The sequence below is a fragment of the Pterocles gutturalis genome, unplaced genomic scaffold, assembly GCF_000699245.1.
Source record: "Pterocles gutturalis isolate BGI_N339 unplaced genomic scaffold, ASM69924v1 scaffold19701, whole genome shotgun sequence".
NCBI classification, from domain to species: Eukaryota; Metazoa; Chordata; class Aves; order Pterocliformes; family Pteroclidae; genus Pterocles; species Pterocles gutturalis.
In genome coordinates, this window is record NW_010105955.1 from 18,678 (window position 1) to 35,402 (window position 16,725).

The following is a 16,725-nucleotide window of genomic DNA, read 5'->3' on the forward strand; positions in this document are numbered from 1 at the left end:
CCCTGCCAGTTCAGCCCCGTGATAAGCTGGCAAGGACCGGCCTCTCTATGGGGAAGAATAAGTCTTCCCCCATGGATATTGCTTTTAAGGAATGTACGTTCTCCTCAAACCTGAAGAGTGAGTTTTCCAAGCCCTGTGGCCCAATGCAGAGCTGTGTTTTAGGAGGCAGATTGGATCTGCCTTTCTGCTCCACAGGTCAAGATAAAGCCCTGGCACTACTCCATGGTGGGAATGCTGCTCCAGAAGCCCGCGGGTCAGTTTGATGCCCAGTAGTCACCCATTTTGCCATTATGCCTTCCTACATGTGGTGGGGAGCAGAATGAGAGCCACAATGGTGTCCTGGCAAATCCAGAAGCTCAATCTGCTGGTTCTGCTGCTAATCAATAATTTTATTTCTAAATATATACCAGCACTTACTCAGCAACTAAGTGCAGGTTGTGCACACTCAGAAATGCTTTTGCCAGGGTAGCTGACTTGCACGGTGGTGGCCGGTCCTTAGCACAGCACAAGGGTGGTAGAGAATGGGTGGCACAGCCTCCTGCGCTGGAGCCTGCAGTAGCTGCTGCAGTGCTTGTTAAATATGGCAAATGTGGCGTACGTCTGCCCTAAGGCTGGCTCAGGTAAACACCGATGGGTTCCAGTCACATCACCTCCTGTTTAACGCCATTTCTCTGCTTTGTGTCGTAGCACTGGTTATGGGGAGTGTTTGCTTGATGAACCTACATCGAGAACTTACACGTTGCCTCAGCAGCTCCCGGGGCTGATTTATGATGTCAACAAACAATGTGAGTTAATTTTTGGACCTGGATCTCAAGTGTGCCCGTATATGGTAAGTGAAATTCCACACCTTGGTTTTCCTGGTGTTGCCAGGGCAAAATAAGGCCTCCTGGGGTTGGATGAATGGGAGGCTCACAAGCCATCAAATTATTGTCAAGCTTGTGAGTTAATGATAAAACCTAGGGGGATAATTTCATAAAGGATCACCCATCTGGTAAGCCAAGTGGCACATACTTATTTAATATTTTGATCTTTTCAATAACTTAAGCAGATGCAGTGTCGGCGACTTTGGTGTATTAACATTGATGGCGCGCACAAGGGATGCCGTACCCAGCACACACCTTGGGCTGATGGGACAGAATGTGAGCCAGGAAAGGTCTGTAATACTCAGTGGTTTGTGCTTCGTAGCTATATTTCCTACAGCTCAGGCTAAGCATATTGCTCAAAATCATCCTATCCCAATGGCTGGTTTTACTGGGCACAGCTTGTGAGTGCAAGGGTGGAAGCCTAAAGCAACTCTGTTTTAAGCCTGGTGTGCATGGGTCAACTCTACCCCAGATAATGTGGTTAAAATTGATTGCTTGGCATCATGTTGTTTAAAGCAGGTATTCTTTCTGGAGTGCTTATCGTTTTAAATTAATGCCCTGGGGTGAACTCTTGAGCAAAACTTTTGCAAAGCTTCCCTAGGCTTTTATTAGAAATTTCCTATGCGGTGTGAGCAATTAGTAATTTTGTGTAACATAAACTTGCCAACTGGCTTCTCCTCTTGACAACTTCAGAGGAAAATATAGAACTGGTTGACATTTTCTGTATGGAATATTTTTGGCAGTCATTCACAGAAACTTTCAATTTCCATGTCCGATGTTAGTTTCCAGCTAGCATTGTGGTTTATAGAATAAGTATTTAGTTTTTAGTTGTACAGATGTGGAGAAAAATAGTTGAGGGGATTTTTCTTTTTCTTTTATTGAGATACTGAAGCTTTTGAAGAAAAATGCTAAGTAGTTTTCAGCATTTGTCTCTGAACAAAAATGTTCTCCATCTGGGTCTAGTAAAAAAGTGTGATGTTGTTCTACAAGACGTAGCTTAAAAAATACTTTTCTGGCTATTAATGATCAACAGTTAAAGTTTTCTTCAGAAAGAGTCATCTTTTTGATTCATAGTCTTTCAAATGCATTTTAATATAAATATCTGTATGCTATTTTAGATATAATTTTCCATACAGACTATATCTCCTTGGTAATTAATCTTCTGTTGCATGTGTCTGAAAAGTCAATTGTTCAGAGATGCTTGACTGATTTCCTTCAAGACAATGAGCATAATGTATCAATTTGCTTTCCTTTCTTATGGAAGAGTGCTGTCACGTTTGTTTTTATTGCTTAGAATGTGCATTAGAGATGTGTTTGCAAATCACATTCCTATCCTACTCTTCCAGCCAGTGGTGCACCAATATTTAATGTTCTTATGTAAAATCCCTCCTTTTTTGAGACTCAGGAAAAAGCTTAAGCATCTGGAGTGACTTGAGACCTTGTGTCTTCAGCTTCTCCATTGGTGAGCTTGGGGTCTGCTCACCACTGGAAACTCAGAAATAACTATTTTCTTGACATTCCAAAAATCTGGGCTGCAATTTTGTTCTGAAAAAACCTGCTGTTACCCTTGGGTATGACCAGAGTGATGCGTAAACAACTGCAATCGAGCAGATTAGCACCTCTTTAGAGTTACCCTGTGTGAGCTGAGGGGCGGTGTCCAGCCACAAGGCTCTTAATAAAGATCGTGTAAGCAAAAACATTTCAGTCCACAAATTTAGACAATTTGACAAGTTTAGACAAATTAGACAAGTGTGTCCTGAACCTCTCAGCTGAGAACAGATGGGCTCTTAAGAAAAGCTAATGCAGTCCACTGTGTTCAGGCATTTGAATGTATTCTCACTAAAAGGCTTTACAGGATAATTCTTGTATCTGTATGTTGGTCTAATTCAAGCTTAAGGTTTGGACCAACATAAACTCTCTCTTCCTCAGTGTTTACTTGGGCTTGTAAAGTGCTGAGGTGCGAGTCTGGAGTGCTTTTCATTGGGGAAAAAAAAAAAATCACTATTTTGGTATTTTGCCGTGGTTAGGAGCCCCATCAGACTGGTGCTTGCTGACTAATGCCTTGCCTCAAGGCTGCATGTTTAAAGGCCGTGATATATGGGTTGACAGATGGAGAAAATAGCATGCCATTTTTTATGGAGATATCTTTGGGTATGAGGGAACCTAAATAGCTAGGAAAAATCTAGCTAAAACTACTGAGATGTAGATTTAACCGGGGTCTAAATTTATTCTTAAATCAAGACCACTAAAACAACACGGGAGTATTAGCTTATGCATATTTTGCATGTGAGGACACTGAATTTTATATCACTAAATCAAGTAATAAGCCCAGCCCAGAGTTTGGCCTTAGCTGGGTGAGCACCAGAGGTGATGGTTTACAGTGTTTCACAGCACCAGTGCATTGTCAGGTGGAAATAAATCCCTGAAAGAAAATAAAGAGGGTCGTAAACTCAGGCCTCTATCTCTTGTGGTTTTCAGGGTTGTTTAAAGAATGGTAAAAGAAGAGTAGCCGAATAGTAATGATTTCTGTCCCCTGCCGTATGGCAGCAGGTAGCGTATATGTTATGCATGCATGAGGCTTCACAGCACTTGTCTGCCCCCTGCTAATCTATTCAGCCAGCCAGCCCTGGGATGGGAGCTGGATTTGGTGAATTATCTGGGACTCCAGTGGCAAGACAAAGGGAAGGAAAGTCTGTTGTAGTGTCTACCGTCCCTGCCATTGCTCTCCTGCTCAACTGTGTGTCTAAGTTATTTTGAATTTGCTCCAGACAAAAACTCTTTTATTCTCCTCATTCTCTGATCTGTAAACTCGTAGGAAAGAGAACCCTGGCAGGTTTTTTTAGTTTTTCTGTTGTAACCCAACATAGAAATTATTTTTAAAACACAAAAGGCATGAAGGTTGCACAGCCAGACTATTCACAGTGTGGTTCCAAGAAACACCATTGCGTTTCCATAAGATAATCTTCCTGCTTATTTAAAACAGCTGCTCTTTTTGTTTCGCCCTTTGATTTACCATCAACCCCAAACCCCCATTTTTAATAAAATCAAGGGATGTAGGTGATTTCCTGGTTAATTCTCAACCATCGGATGGGAGACATATAGGTCATGTCACGGTCTGTTAGCTGTGTGCATTCACTAGTTAGCTATTCAGTCGTCTTCTCTGGGTCAGTGGTGCCAAGCGTGACTGTGGTTATATATTTAGCTGTGAGCATCAACATTGCTGCAAGAAGTTCTCCACTGGGACAGCACTGTTGGATTGGTGTCGTGTATTTTTGTGCGCTGATGATAGCTGTCGGACCTCTTTGTCCCTGTGCCGGACTGGTGTCAGCATCCCCATCCTGCAATTTTTCAACCCTCTAAATGCCTGGAGGAGTTGTGCATCTTAAGGGTTTGTCCTGCAGCAAAGAAACAAGCGTTTCAGCTTATTTTATTCCTGTCCTTTACTGTAGGCGATATTTTTCAGCCAGTTTCTAGCTAGGGAATCAAATCTTTATATGAAAGCAAATCCAGGGCACATTGCAGCCTGGAGACCAGGCTCATCTCTGAGCAAATAGCACATTTAGGGCCCAAGTGATGAGTTGTTCAGCTGTCCTGAAAACCGTGCCCACAAGCAAATGCACCTGAGATCAGATTTCTCCGTCAGCAAACCAATGTGACAAGCTGGCCATCATGGGCAAAAGGTGTTAAATGTCCTGCGGAGCCAGTGTCCTATGAGCTGGATGCACAACCCCCACGATGGCTGGATTTTGCTGTTTTCCTGGATAACTTTCTCTAAGGTGCTTTGTAAGGATGTCTAAGAAGGGGGATGAGCTCATGGTGTGTCTGGATACAACCTCGTTCCACTATTAGTGAAAGGATACACGGCACATCAGTAAACTGAACCCTGTTGCCATAAAGATCGTCAGGTGTTTCCCTGCCTGAACAGCATCTGGTGCAGAGAACTATTGCAAAAGAATCTTTTAATGATGCACTACATGTTTTCTTCTTTAAGTCTGTAACCTCTTCTAATTTGTGAGCAATCAGCAATGTTTGGGCTTCCTATAATTGCAAAGATTTAGACATCCGCCAGCAGGTGAGCGCGTCTCTGGGTTTAAATCTGCTTTAGCAAGCACTGTTCAGTGAGAGGGATGCTCTGCTCTCACGGGTCTTGGGGATGCTTTTCCATCTGCTCTGGGGGGCCAGAAGGTGACTGTCCCCTGAATCTCACCTCTCCAGAAGTCTATGTTGTCGAACTAGCACACACCCCCCAAAGGGACACAACTTACACCATAAAAATGGAGGATGTGGGCTTGCCAAGATAATTTAAACCAGTTTTCCAAACAAAAGAAAACAAGAGTTATAGGTGGAAAACAAAAGCGTAGGCCAGGCCTTGGCAAGCCCCATGTTGTGGCTGAGTGGAAAAAAAAAAAAAATTTGGATTGAGGAATTCATTTTTCTATTTTATTTGCCCTTTGGATTTGGCAGCTCCTTTCCCTCTTCTGTTCTGGGCACTTTGTACAGCTGTGGGGAGGTTTGAGTTTTCCCTGTTTTTTCCCTACTGTCTGCTTCCTCCCCTGACACGATGTGGTTCCTGCTGCTCTCCAGGAAATCAGATAAGCAGCTTTTTGAAAAGCCAGTGCCGCGAGCGTTGCCGTGCTGTTCAGCACCAGTGAACAGGGAATATTCAGTGGTTGCTGTTATCCTTGGTCTTCTTGCCATAAATCACTCCCATGGACTCTGCAGCTTGCCTTCGCTTTTCCATTTTAAGGGTGCAGAGAAAAAAAAAATTATGGGGGTGACAAAAAATAAAGGAGTCCAATTTTATTTGATTGCAAAAAATTTTGCTGCATTTTGCATGTGGCTGAGAAATAAGTAAGCCTGAGTCTTGTCGTCTGGGCTGGTTGCTGTTGGTCAGCTCATAATGCAAAAGCAATGCAAAAAGCAATGCAAAAAGTAATGCAAAAGCAACGCAAACCCACCTTTGCTGTCTCTGTCCTTCTCATGCAGCACTGCCGGTTTGGGATGTGCGTGCCCAAGGAGCGAGAGGCGCCGGTGACAGATGGAGCGTGGGGGACATGGAGCCCTTTCGGGACCTGCTCGAGAACCTGTGGCGGTGGCATAAAGACGGCAATACGGGAGTGCAATCGGCCCGAGTAAGTGCACGGAGGGGAAGCGCCAGTGGGTGAAATGGGGAGAAGCAGCTGCATTGCTGCTGCTGAAAGCCCCTTTGGCCATCCCCAGCACGCCCCAGGGGCCGGTGGCTTTGCCTGGTATGGATGAGGCAGCCCGGGAGCCCAGGAGGAGCTGGTAGCAGATTTGGTTTGTGGGTAAATTGCACTATAAAGGGATCCATTCAGTAGAGGGAGAAGGAGAAAGCCAATATCTGCGTGGGTTTATTGCCTTCTGTTTTCCTGGAGAGGCACAGCTGGGGTCCCACTTCCAAAGGTGTTTTTCTTCCTCCAAAGCTGTGGATCAGAAAGGAGGGAGAAGGGAAGGAGCCATGTTTTTATCCATTTTTTCACCATTTTACTCCTGCTTTGGCTGCTTTTGCAGCTGTTCCTCCAGGCCAGATCCCTTAAACAGTTTTCTAACATTTTAGTCCTGCTTTGTCTGGTTTTGCAGCTTCTGGCTGCTTTTGCAGCTCATCCTTTATACAGTTACATGTCAGCTGGCACGGACTAGCCAAACCTCAGCAGAAGTCTGCACCCCATTAAAACGTGGCACTCAAAAATGTTTGCTGTCAGCCTGGAATGCAAAATCCTGAACCCTTTGAAATGGAAGGGAATTTTGCTGTGGGCTTCAAGGAGACGAATGTGTGGCTGGTGAAATATTCCTAATAGGTTGAGCAACTGGTATGAGAACAGCCTGTTTACGTAAATTGTGAACTGTGCTGATTTCTGTTGAACTGCCTCTTTTCAGCCCACAAGAACAAGAAGGGGTGGGCAGGATGCTTTCCAGGCTCTCATTTGGGACTGGGACACAGAGAGGAGATGGGTCTACAGAGCTCATTGGACCAAGGAGTCTTAAAAAGATTGAGCAAGCTCTGTTCCACTTTCTCATCATTGGTGTTGGACAGCTTATTGCCAAGGAAATTGCCATTAATGGTGCACCAGTGACAGCTTCATCACTGCTAATGGGAGAAGGGAGCTTGTACCTGCGGCACTGGTGGTGAAGTGACAGGAGAGGCTGGCTCAGCGCGGCTGGGCAGGTGTCGAAAGAGAAGAGAAGGGTTGAGGCTAAGGGAGTTAGACACCAGCGCGTTAATTAAAATGATGCTGAGAAACACAGAAGTGCAAAGGAGTTCTTGTCTTGCTGTGCTGAGTCAGCACACGCCATATGGTCTTCCAGTAGCCATGGCGATGCAAAAATAAAATACCTTTCTTCACACAAAAATAGCTCTGCTGCCAAACCTTTGGATGCTGTCAGGGAGATGTATTCCCATCTTTTGGAGAGGCATCTGTTTGGACTGAGAGCTTTTTGTGATAGAAAATCTCGTTTATCCTGAAGGCTAGCCAAGGCATTTTAAATTCCTTCTCTTACAGCTTGTTGTTTGTATTTTGATGTTTTGTGAGGCGTATTGCTTTGGCTGGGATTTGCAAAAGCACCTAAATACAGTCGGCACCAAGCTGCCTGTGAAATCTGCGCTTATCATTAACAGTGGTTATTTTCCAGGTCCCCTTTCAAGAGCCGTGTAGCTGGCACTGGCCTCTTTTCCAACCCCTTGTGAAGCCTCTGCGAGGTGTTGTCTGTCCCAGAACCATCCACAGAGCTTTACACCGACTCTGTTGTTTTGTCCCCATAATTTGACATCGTAGCGTGGGCTCCCACCATCTGTGTCCTTGTTGTTGTGGGGCTGCTGAGATGATGTGAGTGGATGAGACACTGCTGGGTACTCTTCTCAAAGTACTTCGAAAATACACAGAAAAGCTCTAGGCTCTGTTTCTCCTCCATTGTAGGAGGCAGCAGAACCAGCCCAGGTACCCTGAGTAGGGTCTGAAATAGTTTTCAGTAAGTCTTTTGTATTCAAAAATGGTTTAGCTTTTTAAAGCTTTTTCTGCATGCTAATAAAATAGTGTTAAATCTGACATTGAAAATTGCACAGAAAATAAGGCTGCAGCTCCTGCCTCTGTTTGCAATGTGCTCTGGCACCTACGTGGACGAGTATCTTGCAGGGCTGCAGGAAGCTGTAAGCCTCTGAAATGGCAGCAGCCTGTGTTTTGACATACACTGAAGGAATGTATTAGCAGACCAGACCCTTCCCACCAGGAGTGACCCCCTGGGAATTCGAGGCTGGCTGGTACAGACACAGCCCAGGGCTGCAGCGTGTCATGTAGAGGATCTGTGGTGCAAGCCCTGGCTTTCAAAGCAAGGCGTAGCTGCAGAATTATGGGGAAAAGGCATCTTTCATAAGATGTCGATACCAGGATCCTTGTTTTCAGGAATGGCTTTCTGGATGGGGGAGTGTTATCTCTGGATGTGAGTCGGATCACGTCTGCATTTTAGTCCATCACAAAAGTATCCACCTGTACCAAAAGCTGTCTGAGCTTGACAGGTAAATACATCTATAGATAACTGTGCTGGCCGCTGGCAGCACACAGACCAATTCCTGGTCCCATGGCTTCCCAGGATGCTGCAAAGGAGATCTCAAACTGATCCATGTGCGCTGGGGCTTCACAGATTTTTCTGCAGTCACTGTGCTTGAGCACAGGCACATAGGCAGACGTGCAGATGAACACAGGTGCCCCATAGTTCATCTCCAGGGTCCTTTTGCTGTGGCAGCTGGAGTGCTCCTGGGCAGAGCTGCTGCCTGAGGGGCTGAGCACGTGCCAAGCACCCCCAAAACAACACTTCTCAGCGGGGTGCATGTACCTGGCCCTCCTGGGGCACCCAGAGTTGGGTGCTGCCTCGAGGTCTGCATGTGAAAATAGTCCAGGTTAGTAATTGCAGGTGATGCATTGAGCATTGTGTATTGAAGAGGCGCTGGGAGGAGCGCAGTGAAGCCAGGCTGTGCGCGGGAGCTTGTAAGGGGAACGCTGCCAGATTGAAAGCTGGGTCCGCACCAGCCGTGGGTTGATTGAAGAGATGATTGGGAGAGAAGGGAAATCAAGAGAGAACAAGGAGGTTTCTGTGCAGGTTTTCCTTCCATCTCTGTGGTACATTGTTGATTATTATCCATAAAAATACTATGTAGTGTCAAGTATCCCGTATTTCTTTGTGACCCTGAAAATTGATGTTATATGAGGCTGACTTGTTTCTCAGGGTCAGTTCTTCTGTTCAGTCAGAGTGTGAAAAGCAATGCTCATTTAGAAACACCCTAAAACTGTCAGAGTGGTTTGGGGCTGTTTTGAAATGTCCCAAGTGTGAGTGTGCTTCAGCCCCAAACGCTGGCTGCAGGGAGATTTACTGCTACGGTTACAAAGCTGACAGTTGGCAGCACAATGGCAAGTTTTAGCATTCTTCAGTTTGCAGTGCGTCCATGTGTTCAGTGTTATCTCAGTCTCATGGGTCATGTCTAGAGAAAAGGAAACTATATAGTAGCTGGGGATCTTTGGATTTTGCTAGACATACCCTTAAAAAAAAAAAAAAGCTCCTGCATAGTCTTCTTAGCTAACTTAATATTTAAAAGTCTCGTTTTAATTAAATTGATTTATATTGGAAGCAATGTAGTTACCATTAAAATGTTGTCATTGCAATTTTTTTTTAAAGAAATGCCCTACTAGAGGTTTGCATAATTTAGAGCCTTTGTCAAACTGCAACAGTCCTGCTGCGGTATAAATGCTTTCGAAGTGACAATGGTGAATCCTGTTAACTGCCCTGTGAGTGATTCGGGCTCATCAGGGTCTGGAGTGTGCTGCTGCCACAGCTGAGCAGTTTCCCCATGTGCTGTGTAGCAAGGTGGTCGAGACGTCCCTTTGTAGCTGGAGGCAGATAGTGTGCCTGTGTGGGAATAGAACACGGGATGGGCTCTGGCAGTGGGAAACCCCCAGAAATCCCCATTGAGCCTGCAAAGGAGGGAGAGTCCAGGATGCATCCACAGGGGCTGCGGTGCTGTCTTAGCTCTGGAGCAGTCCCAAGCATGCTTCGTTAAGTTAATCCAAGGTGTTTGTCATACCAAGGTGGAGAATAGACTAAATCGGTAGAAACCAGGCTTAGACTTGCTCCACTAGGAACTGGTGTGAGATCAGTCTGTAAACAGGAATCTGTATTGGGCACTGTGCAGTTGGTTGGGCTGTTACTTGCTTACTTGCAAGCACCAGAAACCTTTGCAAGTGATGCACATTTGGTTTGCAGATGGCATGTGAGAGTCACCCTCAGAGCAGCTAGAGCTGATGTTACCAGCTGTGGCTCCAGGCTGTGCCTAAAGACAAATCACACCCCTCAGCATTTAGGATGGGACTGGAGGGGTCTGCACCGTGGCAGTGAGTAATGCAGTGAGTGGAGGATGCTGACAGGAGGGATCTTGTGTGTGTAGCTGGTGGTGCTCTGCATCTCGCCTGCGGCTGCTGGTGGAGGAAACTCTGAGTTTTCAAATGTAAGAGTCAAGCATTGTTATCTGTGGGAGAACAAGCACTGATGGGCTTCATAGGTGGTCGATGTGCCTGTACCTCAAGAGATGCTAAAAATTGTGTTCAGCTACAGGAGCCCGTTGAGTCGCTGTGTGTAAAGACCCTTGTACATGTGCAGGGGGGTTCTGTCTCTGTTCTGTTAGGAGATGCTGGCTGCATGCGATGTGGAGAGCTTATGGTAGGCTAAGGGCAGGACTGTATCTTCTGGATGTTCCTGTTTATCGCTCATTGATTCATGTTTCGGAGGGTCTCAGTGTGCAAACTGACTCCCTTCCCAAGGAGGCTCAACAGGAAGATGTGCTCTGATCCCTGGGATGGGCATCTGGTCCCAGAGTGAGGCAGAGCCGATCCTGATGAAAAGCCCTGAAGGGCAGGAGTTGTGGGTGCCATGACTTCAGTGCCTGGTGAGTCACGTTTCTGATCCACACTTGCGCAGGCACTTGTTTTGTTCAGAGGGTTGGGTAGCAGATGTAGGTTTAGTGGTTATTTTACGGCAGAAGCTGCAGCTGGGCACAGATATTGTCCTGAGCTTCGATGGCCACTCTCTGCCTCTGTACACATGCTCTGGTGCAACACGGTCAGGACACAGCAGCTCAGGATGCCCTTGCCCTCCACTGACTCCTCTGACATGGTCTGTTACACTGAGGAGCTGGGGCTAACCTCAGGTGGTGGAGGCTTTCCCATGCTGATGGCTGAGATGCGTGTTAACTTCATCTACCCTCAGCGCAGGTCTTAGGTGGTACGATTTTTCCTTTTTGGATAATTAAAACTTTAATTGAAGCTTTAATTAAAGCTTTGCCCAAGTTGACCCTGGCAACATTTCGTCCAGATTGCATTATCTTTCTTTCTGTGACACCAGGGAAAAGCAAAGCTGCTTGGGTGGTACTGCAGTTTTTATTATGCATATTAATGGTGGTAGCTTGTAGAAGCCCCCACCATGCCCTCCCAATTTAATTTAAAGTTTCAGGAGAGAGCAGCAGAGACAGTGGGGTTTTTTTGGAATGCTTAAAACATGGTACATCCTTTTTTATTTCATTATTACAATTTATTATATAAGTAGAAGGCTGCACATAGATGGGCATACGAAATCTTACCTGAGTTCCTAGAAAAGATGTCTTTAGAACAGAGAGTAAATAGGATAGCTTGTATCCCAAAGGTACTTTTCTCACAGCATTACCATAGCTGAAAATGAGTCCTCACCAAAAAGTACCTTTTGCTGGGCTCCTCTGATGCCATCTGCATGCAGCTCGCTCCCACATCGCTGCTGACAGCGGCTGGAGTGGGAGAGGCTTTTTCGGTCCCCAAAGTGAATGTTGTTTGGCAAAGGCTCTGTCTACATGTGAGGACAAAAATAGTTTTATGACTGCAGCCCTGAATCTGCGAGTCAGGGAATTCAAAATGACAATTTCTCTTAGGCTTATCTGCTGGCTTTTATGTGGCTTGGTTGATATCACTCTCCCCAGTTTATCCTAGAGTCATCCTACTGTAAAATAGGGGTAAAGTATTTATTGGCCATCTTTTGTGCTTTATGGAATATGTGGAGATAAAGTTGTTTAAAAGTGCCTAGCATTACCATTTCTACTATTCGGAGCTCTAAATCCCAGAGGACTAAGTGCTGCCCGACCTTTCAGCCTCTGCAGGGAAGCCCTTTCTCCTTTCTGCTGTGATGTTTGGTTATTTGCAACCCGCTAGCTCAGATGCAAACTCAGCAACTGAAACCGTAGGATGGATGGGGTTGTGGAGGGATGGTCCCTCCGTCTGGGATCCCTTGGTGTGAAACTAAATCCTCATGTGTGGAGGAAGGTGTAGCTCTTCCTCTCTGGCTTCTCTCAGTACTGCTGCATTCATCAGAGAGCAAATATTCCCTCTTTCAGTCCCTTTTTAGCATCACTTATATAGTCTTTTTTATTAGACACCTCCATAACCTTTCCTGCTGTCAGCCTGGGATGTTAGTTAAAGACGTGCAGAAAGAGCTGGCAGAAGGGTATTGCGGGACCCAGTGGTTCTGAACAGGCTGCAGAACTGCAATTGTGTCTCCTTTCCAGCCTGATCTGAGATGGCTACTCACTCTTGTTTCTGCAGGCCTAAAAACGGTGGGAAATACTGCGTGGGTCGTCGCATGAAGTTTAAATCCTGCAACACTGAACCGTGCTCGAAGCTGAAGAAGGATTTCCGGGATGAGCAATGCGCTGACTTTGACGGGAAGCACTTTAATATCAACGGGCTGCCCACGAACGTGCGCTGGGTTCCCAAATACAGTGGCAGTAAGTGGAGGGGGGGATGCAGATCCTGCCTCCTGCATCGCTACATGGGGTGATGACGTTTGGATAACGTGCTTCTGGTTTTCCTCCCTCCCATCCCTAGTCCTGATGAAGGATCGGTGCAAGTTGTTCTGCCGCGTGGCGGGAAATACAGCGTATTACCAGCTGCGGGATCGTGTCATCGACGGGACGCCCTGTGGCCCCGACACAAATGACATCTGCGTGCAGGGCCTTTGCCGGGTAACTATTGTCCCTTCTCTTCAGCGAGGGTGGTTGCAGTTTTGCATGGCAGGCTGATGCTCTTGCACCTTGCTCCACCCAGTTGTTGGGTGCCCTCTTCACTCGGGGGCTGCCAGCAGCATCTGCGGGCTCCGTGAGCCTCGGCTGGTCTGAACTTTGTGCCAACCTCCAGATTTACGGCAGATCCACACGTGGAATCATAGAATTGTAGAATCATTTCAGTTTAGACCTTTAAGGTGTTTGAGTCCAACTGTAAACCTACCACTGCCAAGTCCACCATTGAACCTTGTACCTTGGCGCCACGTCTTAAACACCTCCAGGGATGGTGACTCAGTCACTTCCCTAGGCAGCCTATTCCAATGCTTGACAACTCTTGTGGTGAGGAAATTTTTCCTAATATCCAATCTAAACCGCCTCTGGCACAACTTGAGGTTGTTTCCTCTTGTCCTATCACTTATTACCTGGGAGATGTGTCCAACCCACCCCCCACTACAGCCTCCTCTCAGGCAGTTGTAGAGAGCGATAAGGTCTGCCCTCAACCTCCTTTTCCCCAGGCAAAACAGCCCTGGGTCCCTCAGTTGCTCATCATAAGACTTGTGCTCCAGACCCTTTCCCAGCTTCGTTGCTCTTTTTTGGACACACTCAAGTGGAGGATGTCTGTACGTCTGCCCCAAGTCACTGAGGGCTGTGGAGGTCTGAGCCTGCGTCCTGCATCCTTCTGTGCTCTGTCCCGGTTCTTCCCAGTCAGACCCCACAGCACTTTACATTTCCATTCACAATTATTTTTCACACTTTATGGGAACAATCGATAAAAGTTTTCTCTAGTGAGGGCATCGCAGTTCTGATGCTCGCTTTGTAAAAAAAATCCTTTTGTTTGAAAATGGTGTGGGATGGCCACACTGTAAATCAGTGGAAAAATATGGAGAAGCAAAACAATTTGTCTCACAACAGCTTTTTGCATACAAAGCTTTTGTGTGCCTTAATTGGGAGGTTTGTAAATGCTGTTCTAGTCTGTATTTGCTCAGTCTAGTTTTTTTTTCAATTTTTCTCTTAAAGCAAGCTGGATGCGATCATGTGCTGAATTCAAAAGCAAGAAGAGATAAATGTGGAGTTTGTGGTGGGGATAATTCTTCATGCAAAACTGTTGCAGGCACATTTAACACGGTGCATTATGGTAAGAATCTGTTACTAAAAACTTTATAGTGAAAAATGCAGGTCTGTAAAAGCCATTACCACACTTAATCTTCAAAAACACTGATGTAAAATGCAAAATCCTTCCAGCTATAGCATATTCCATTTTATAATTATTTATGCTATCCCAAAATGAAAAGTATTAGCTTGTGTAGCATGAGGTAATTTTGCTCATTTCCTTTCCCCCCGTAAAAAGCAAATGAAATGTCTGTGTAATAGCCTTGACTTTCTGTTAAATCTTTTCTAGGCTATAATGTTGTGGTCCGCATCCCAGCTGGTGCAACTAATATTGATGTGCGTCAGCACAGTTACTCAGGGAAACCAGAGGATGACAACTACCTGGGTGAGTTGCCCTCCTTGTTTCAGTCCAGAACTCTGCTTTATTGTCTAGTTGTGGTGATATATCTACTGGCTGCTCTCTGCTAGGGAGAATTCCTTTAAAGGGAGATGTTTTCTTATCAAAAATTTATCTTGTATGTCTACCAAACGTTCAGCCTTATCTTGATCCTTCTTTTTGTTCATGCCATCCTTGATGCAAGGTTTGGGAGGCTCTTAGAAATATCCCCTTAGAGTATCTCTGGGTCTGGGAAGGACTGTTGGGCCTGGGCTGTGGGTGGGAACTGAGGCACTAAGCTGGAACCAAACAGGCTCCTGAATTCTGCTGGAGTCTCCTCATCACAACTTAGCACATCTCTGCTGTCACTATGCCTTCGCTGGAGAGTAAATATGCCGTACCCTGAAAGACGGGTGTACAAACAAATACAAAGAGAAATTATTTTCTGTTCTCCTGAGAATAAGAATTCTGATTTCACTTGAGCCCTTCTGATCCCTGCCCAACACTGATATGTACCTGTAATGGAATACCCTGCGCCAAAGATGTTGGTTTGGGTTAAACCTAATGATAACTTGGCCTTTGGCTGTTGGACATCCATAGTCACTGTTTTCTCTAATGTGTGGGTATGTCTCTAGAGTCAGATGAAGATGCTTGCAGTGCTGTGTTAGACCAGTCTGCCACACACACGTACACAGTTAGGTTGGCCATGTTTCTCTTTTCCACCATGCTACTCACCCCACAGAGAGTTCTCTGTGTTCAACAGCAGGGATAACACAACCACACATTGCGACTGATGTTACACCTGCCATTCCGAGGCTGGTTTGGCCGTTAAGCCCTGTTTGTGTCCCACAGTCTGGTCAGGCTGCTGAGGGAGCAGGGGTCGGGCTGTGGCCCCTGGCAGTCCCAGGGGGATGGCTGCTCTCCCGGCTCTGTGCCTCTGCTTTTGCACGCCCCGTGACATGCTCCAGCAGCACAGTGTCCCATATGGACATCCCTGAGCAGAGCACTGCATCTTCTTTCTTCTCGCACAATACCCAAGTTGTTGAGTGTTTTTGCAAAATATGGAGCTTAGCCTAAGTGTTTACTGTAGCCGGGTATGTTAAAAACAGGACAAGGCTGGTGGTTCCTAGCCCATTGAAGGTGAAGGAACTCACTTGAGAAATGACAAGGCTATTGTGCACCAAAGGGAAACAGCGCTGACAGCTTTGGCTGTCGCACTGAAGTGCCATCCATGTGGCTGGACCCTTCATTCAGGCAAAAAGCAGAGCAGGTGCTCCCTGTCCCCATTCCCAGACCGGGGTCATGCAAGGCTGGCTGTCCCTGCACGCACGTGGCTGTTCACTTACAGCCACCTCGCATCGTTCCTGCACATTCACACCCGTGAAACGAGGTGGTGCAGCATGAATTGTAAAGGAAGCACATCAGCAGCAAGAAAGCCTTGCTGAAGTGTGATAGTTTTCCATCCTGGGGCAGGGAGATACATGTCATGATTCTTCTTTTCTAGTAAAGCAATCCTCCCCATATTGTTCCTGTCCAAACTGGTTCCCCCCCAGAAGGAGCCCCAAAGAACTTCTCAGCTCTTCTTGGAGGGCCTTTAATCTTCTTGGGAAGCAATGAAGTCAAATCTTCTTTAATGTTGCTTTAATATTGCTGGGAAAGCATCTTTTCCCATTAGGCCTGACTAGAAGCAAATGAGAAGTGTGCATGCGTCCACTTATTTTGCAGCTCACTGAGTGTGAAATCTTGGGCCCTCGGTACTGTGAACCTTGTAGTTGCTTAACAATTTAGGAGGAATTTGATGTTGTCATCAAGTCCAAGATGTGTACTTACTGTTGTAGGAGATATAGTAAACGGGAAGGAATCCTTTAATGAGTTTTACTACTGCTTGGTGACATTAAAGCCTCCAAAGTGTGGAATTCGGTTGTGTATAGTGTCTGCTTTGTGAGTTTTTCTCCATCTATGTCTGCTTGCTACTGAGCAGTGGTTTGCTTCATTATCTCTCCTCATTTGGTGTAAAAACCTTCCCTTTGGTGTTTTGGTGTTAAGTTTATATTTTTTCAGGACAGAGGCTTTGTAGTAATGTAGCTGTGATGGGTGAAATGGTGGGGAAACTAACTTAGGAAATTAGCTACATAATCGCATTAGTGTGAAGCTGTGCAGCAGACTGCTGTTTGCAGGAAACTGTTCCTTTTATAAAGCATTTAGGCTTTAAGCTTTAGTGCTTTCACATACCTTAAGATTTGGAATAATAAAAAGTACAGGGGGAGGAAGGAGAGGGAGACAAAGGGAAA

The 16,725-nt window shown here is 45.9% G+C and overlaps 1 protein-coding gene across 1 annotated transcript in view; it reads left to right on the forward strand.

Annotated features, from left to right (window-relative positions):
• The window catches only part of ADAMTS9 (ADAM metallopeptidase with thrombospondin type 1 motif, 9), a gene marked incomplete at its 5' end in the record, with an annotated part of 81,673 nt that overhangs the window by 17,856 nt on the left and 47,092 nt on the right, over positions 1–16,725 (forward strand). The window contains 7 exons of the mRNA XM_010087595.1: positions 688–829; positions 1,049–1,153; positions 5,850–5,995; positions 12,491–12,672; positions 12,773–12,909; positions 13,966–14,083; positions 14,348–14,443. Coding sequence (XP_010085897.1) covers positions 688–829; positions 1,049–1,153; positions 5,850–5,995; positions 12,491–12,672; positions 12,773–12,909; positions 13,966–14,083; positions 14,348–14,443 — 926 coding nt within the window. The remainder of the gene's footprint in view (positions 1–687; positions 830–1,048; positions 1,154–5,849; positions 5,996–12,490; positions 12,673–12,772; positions 12,910–13,965; positions 14,084–14,347; positions 14,444–16,725) is intronic.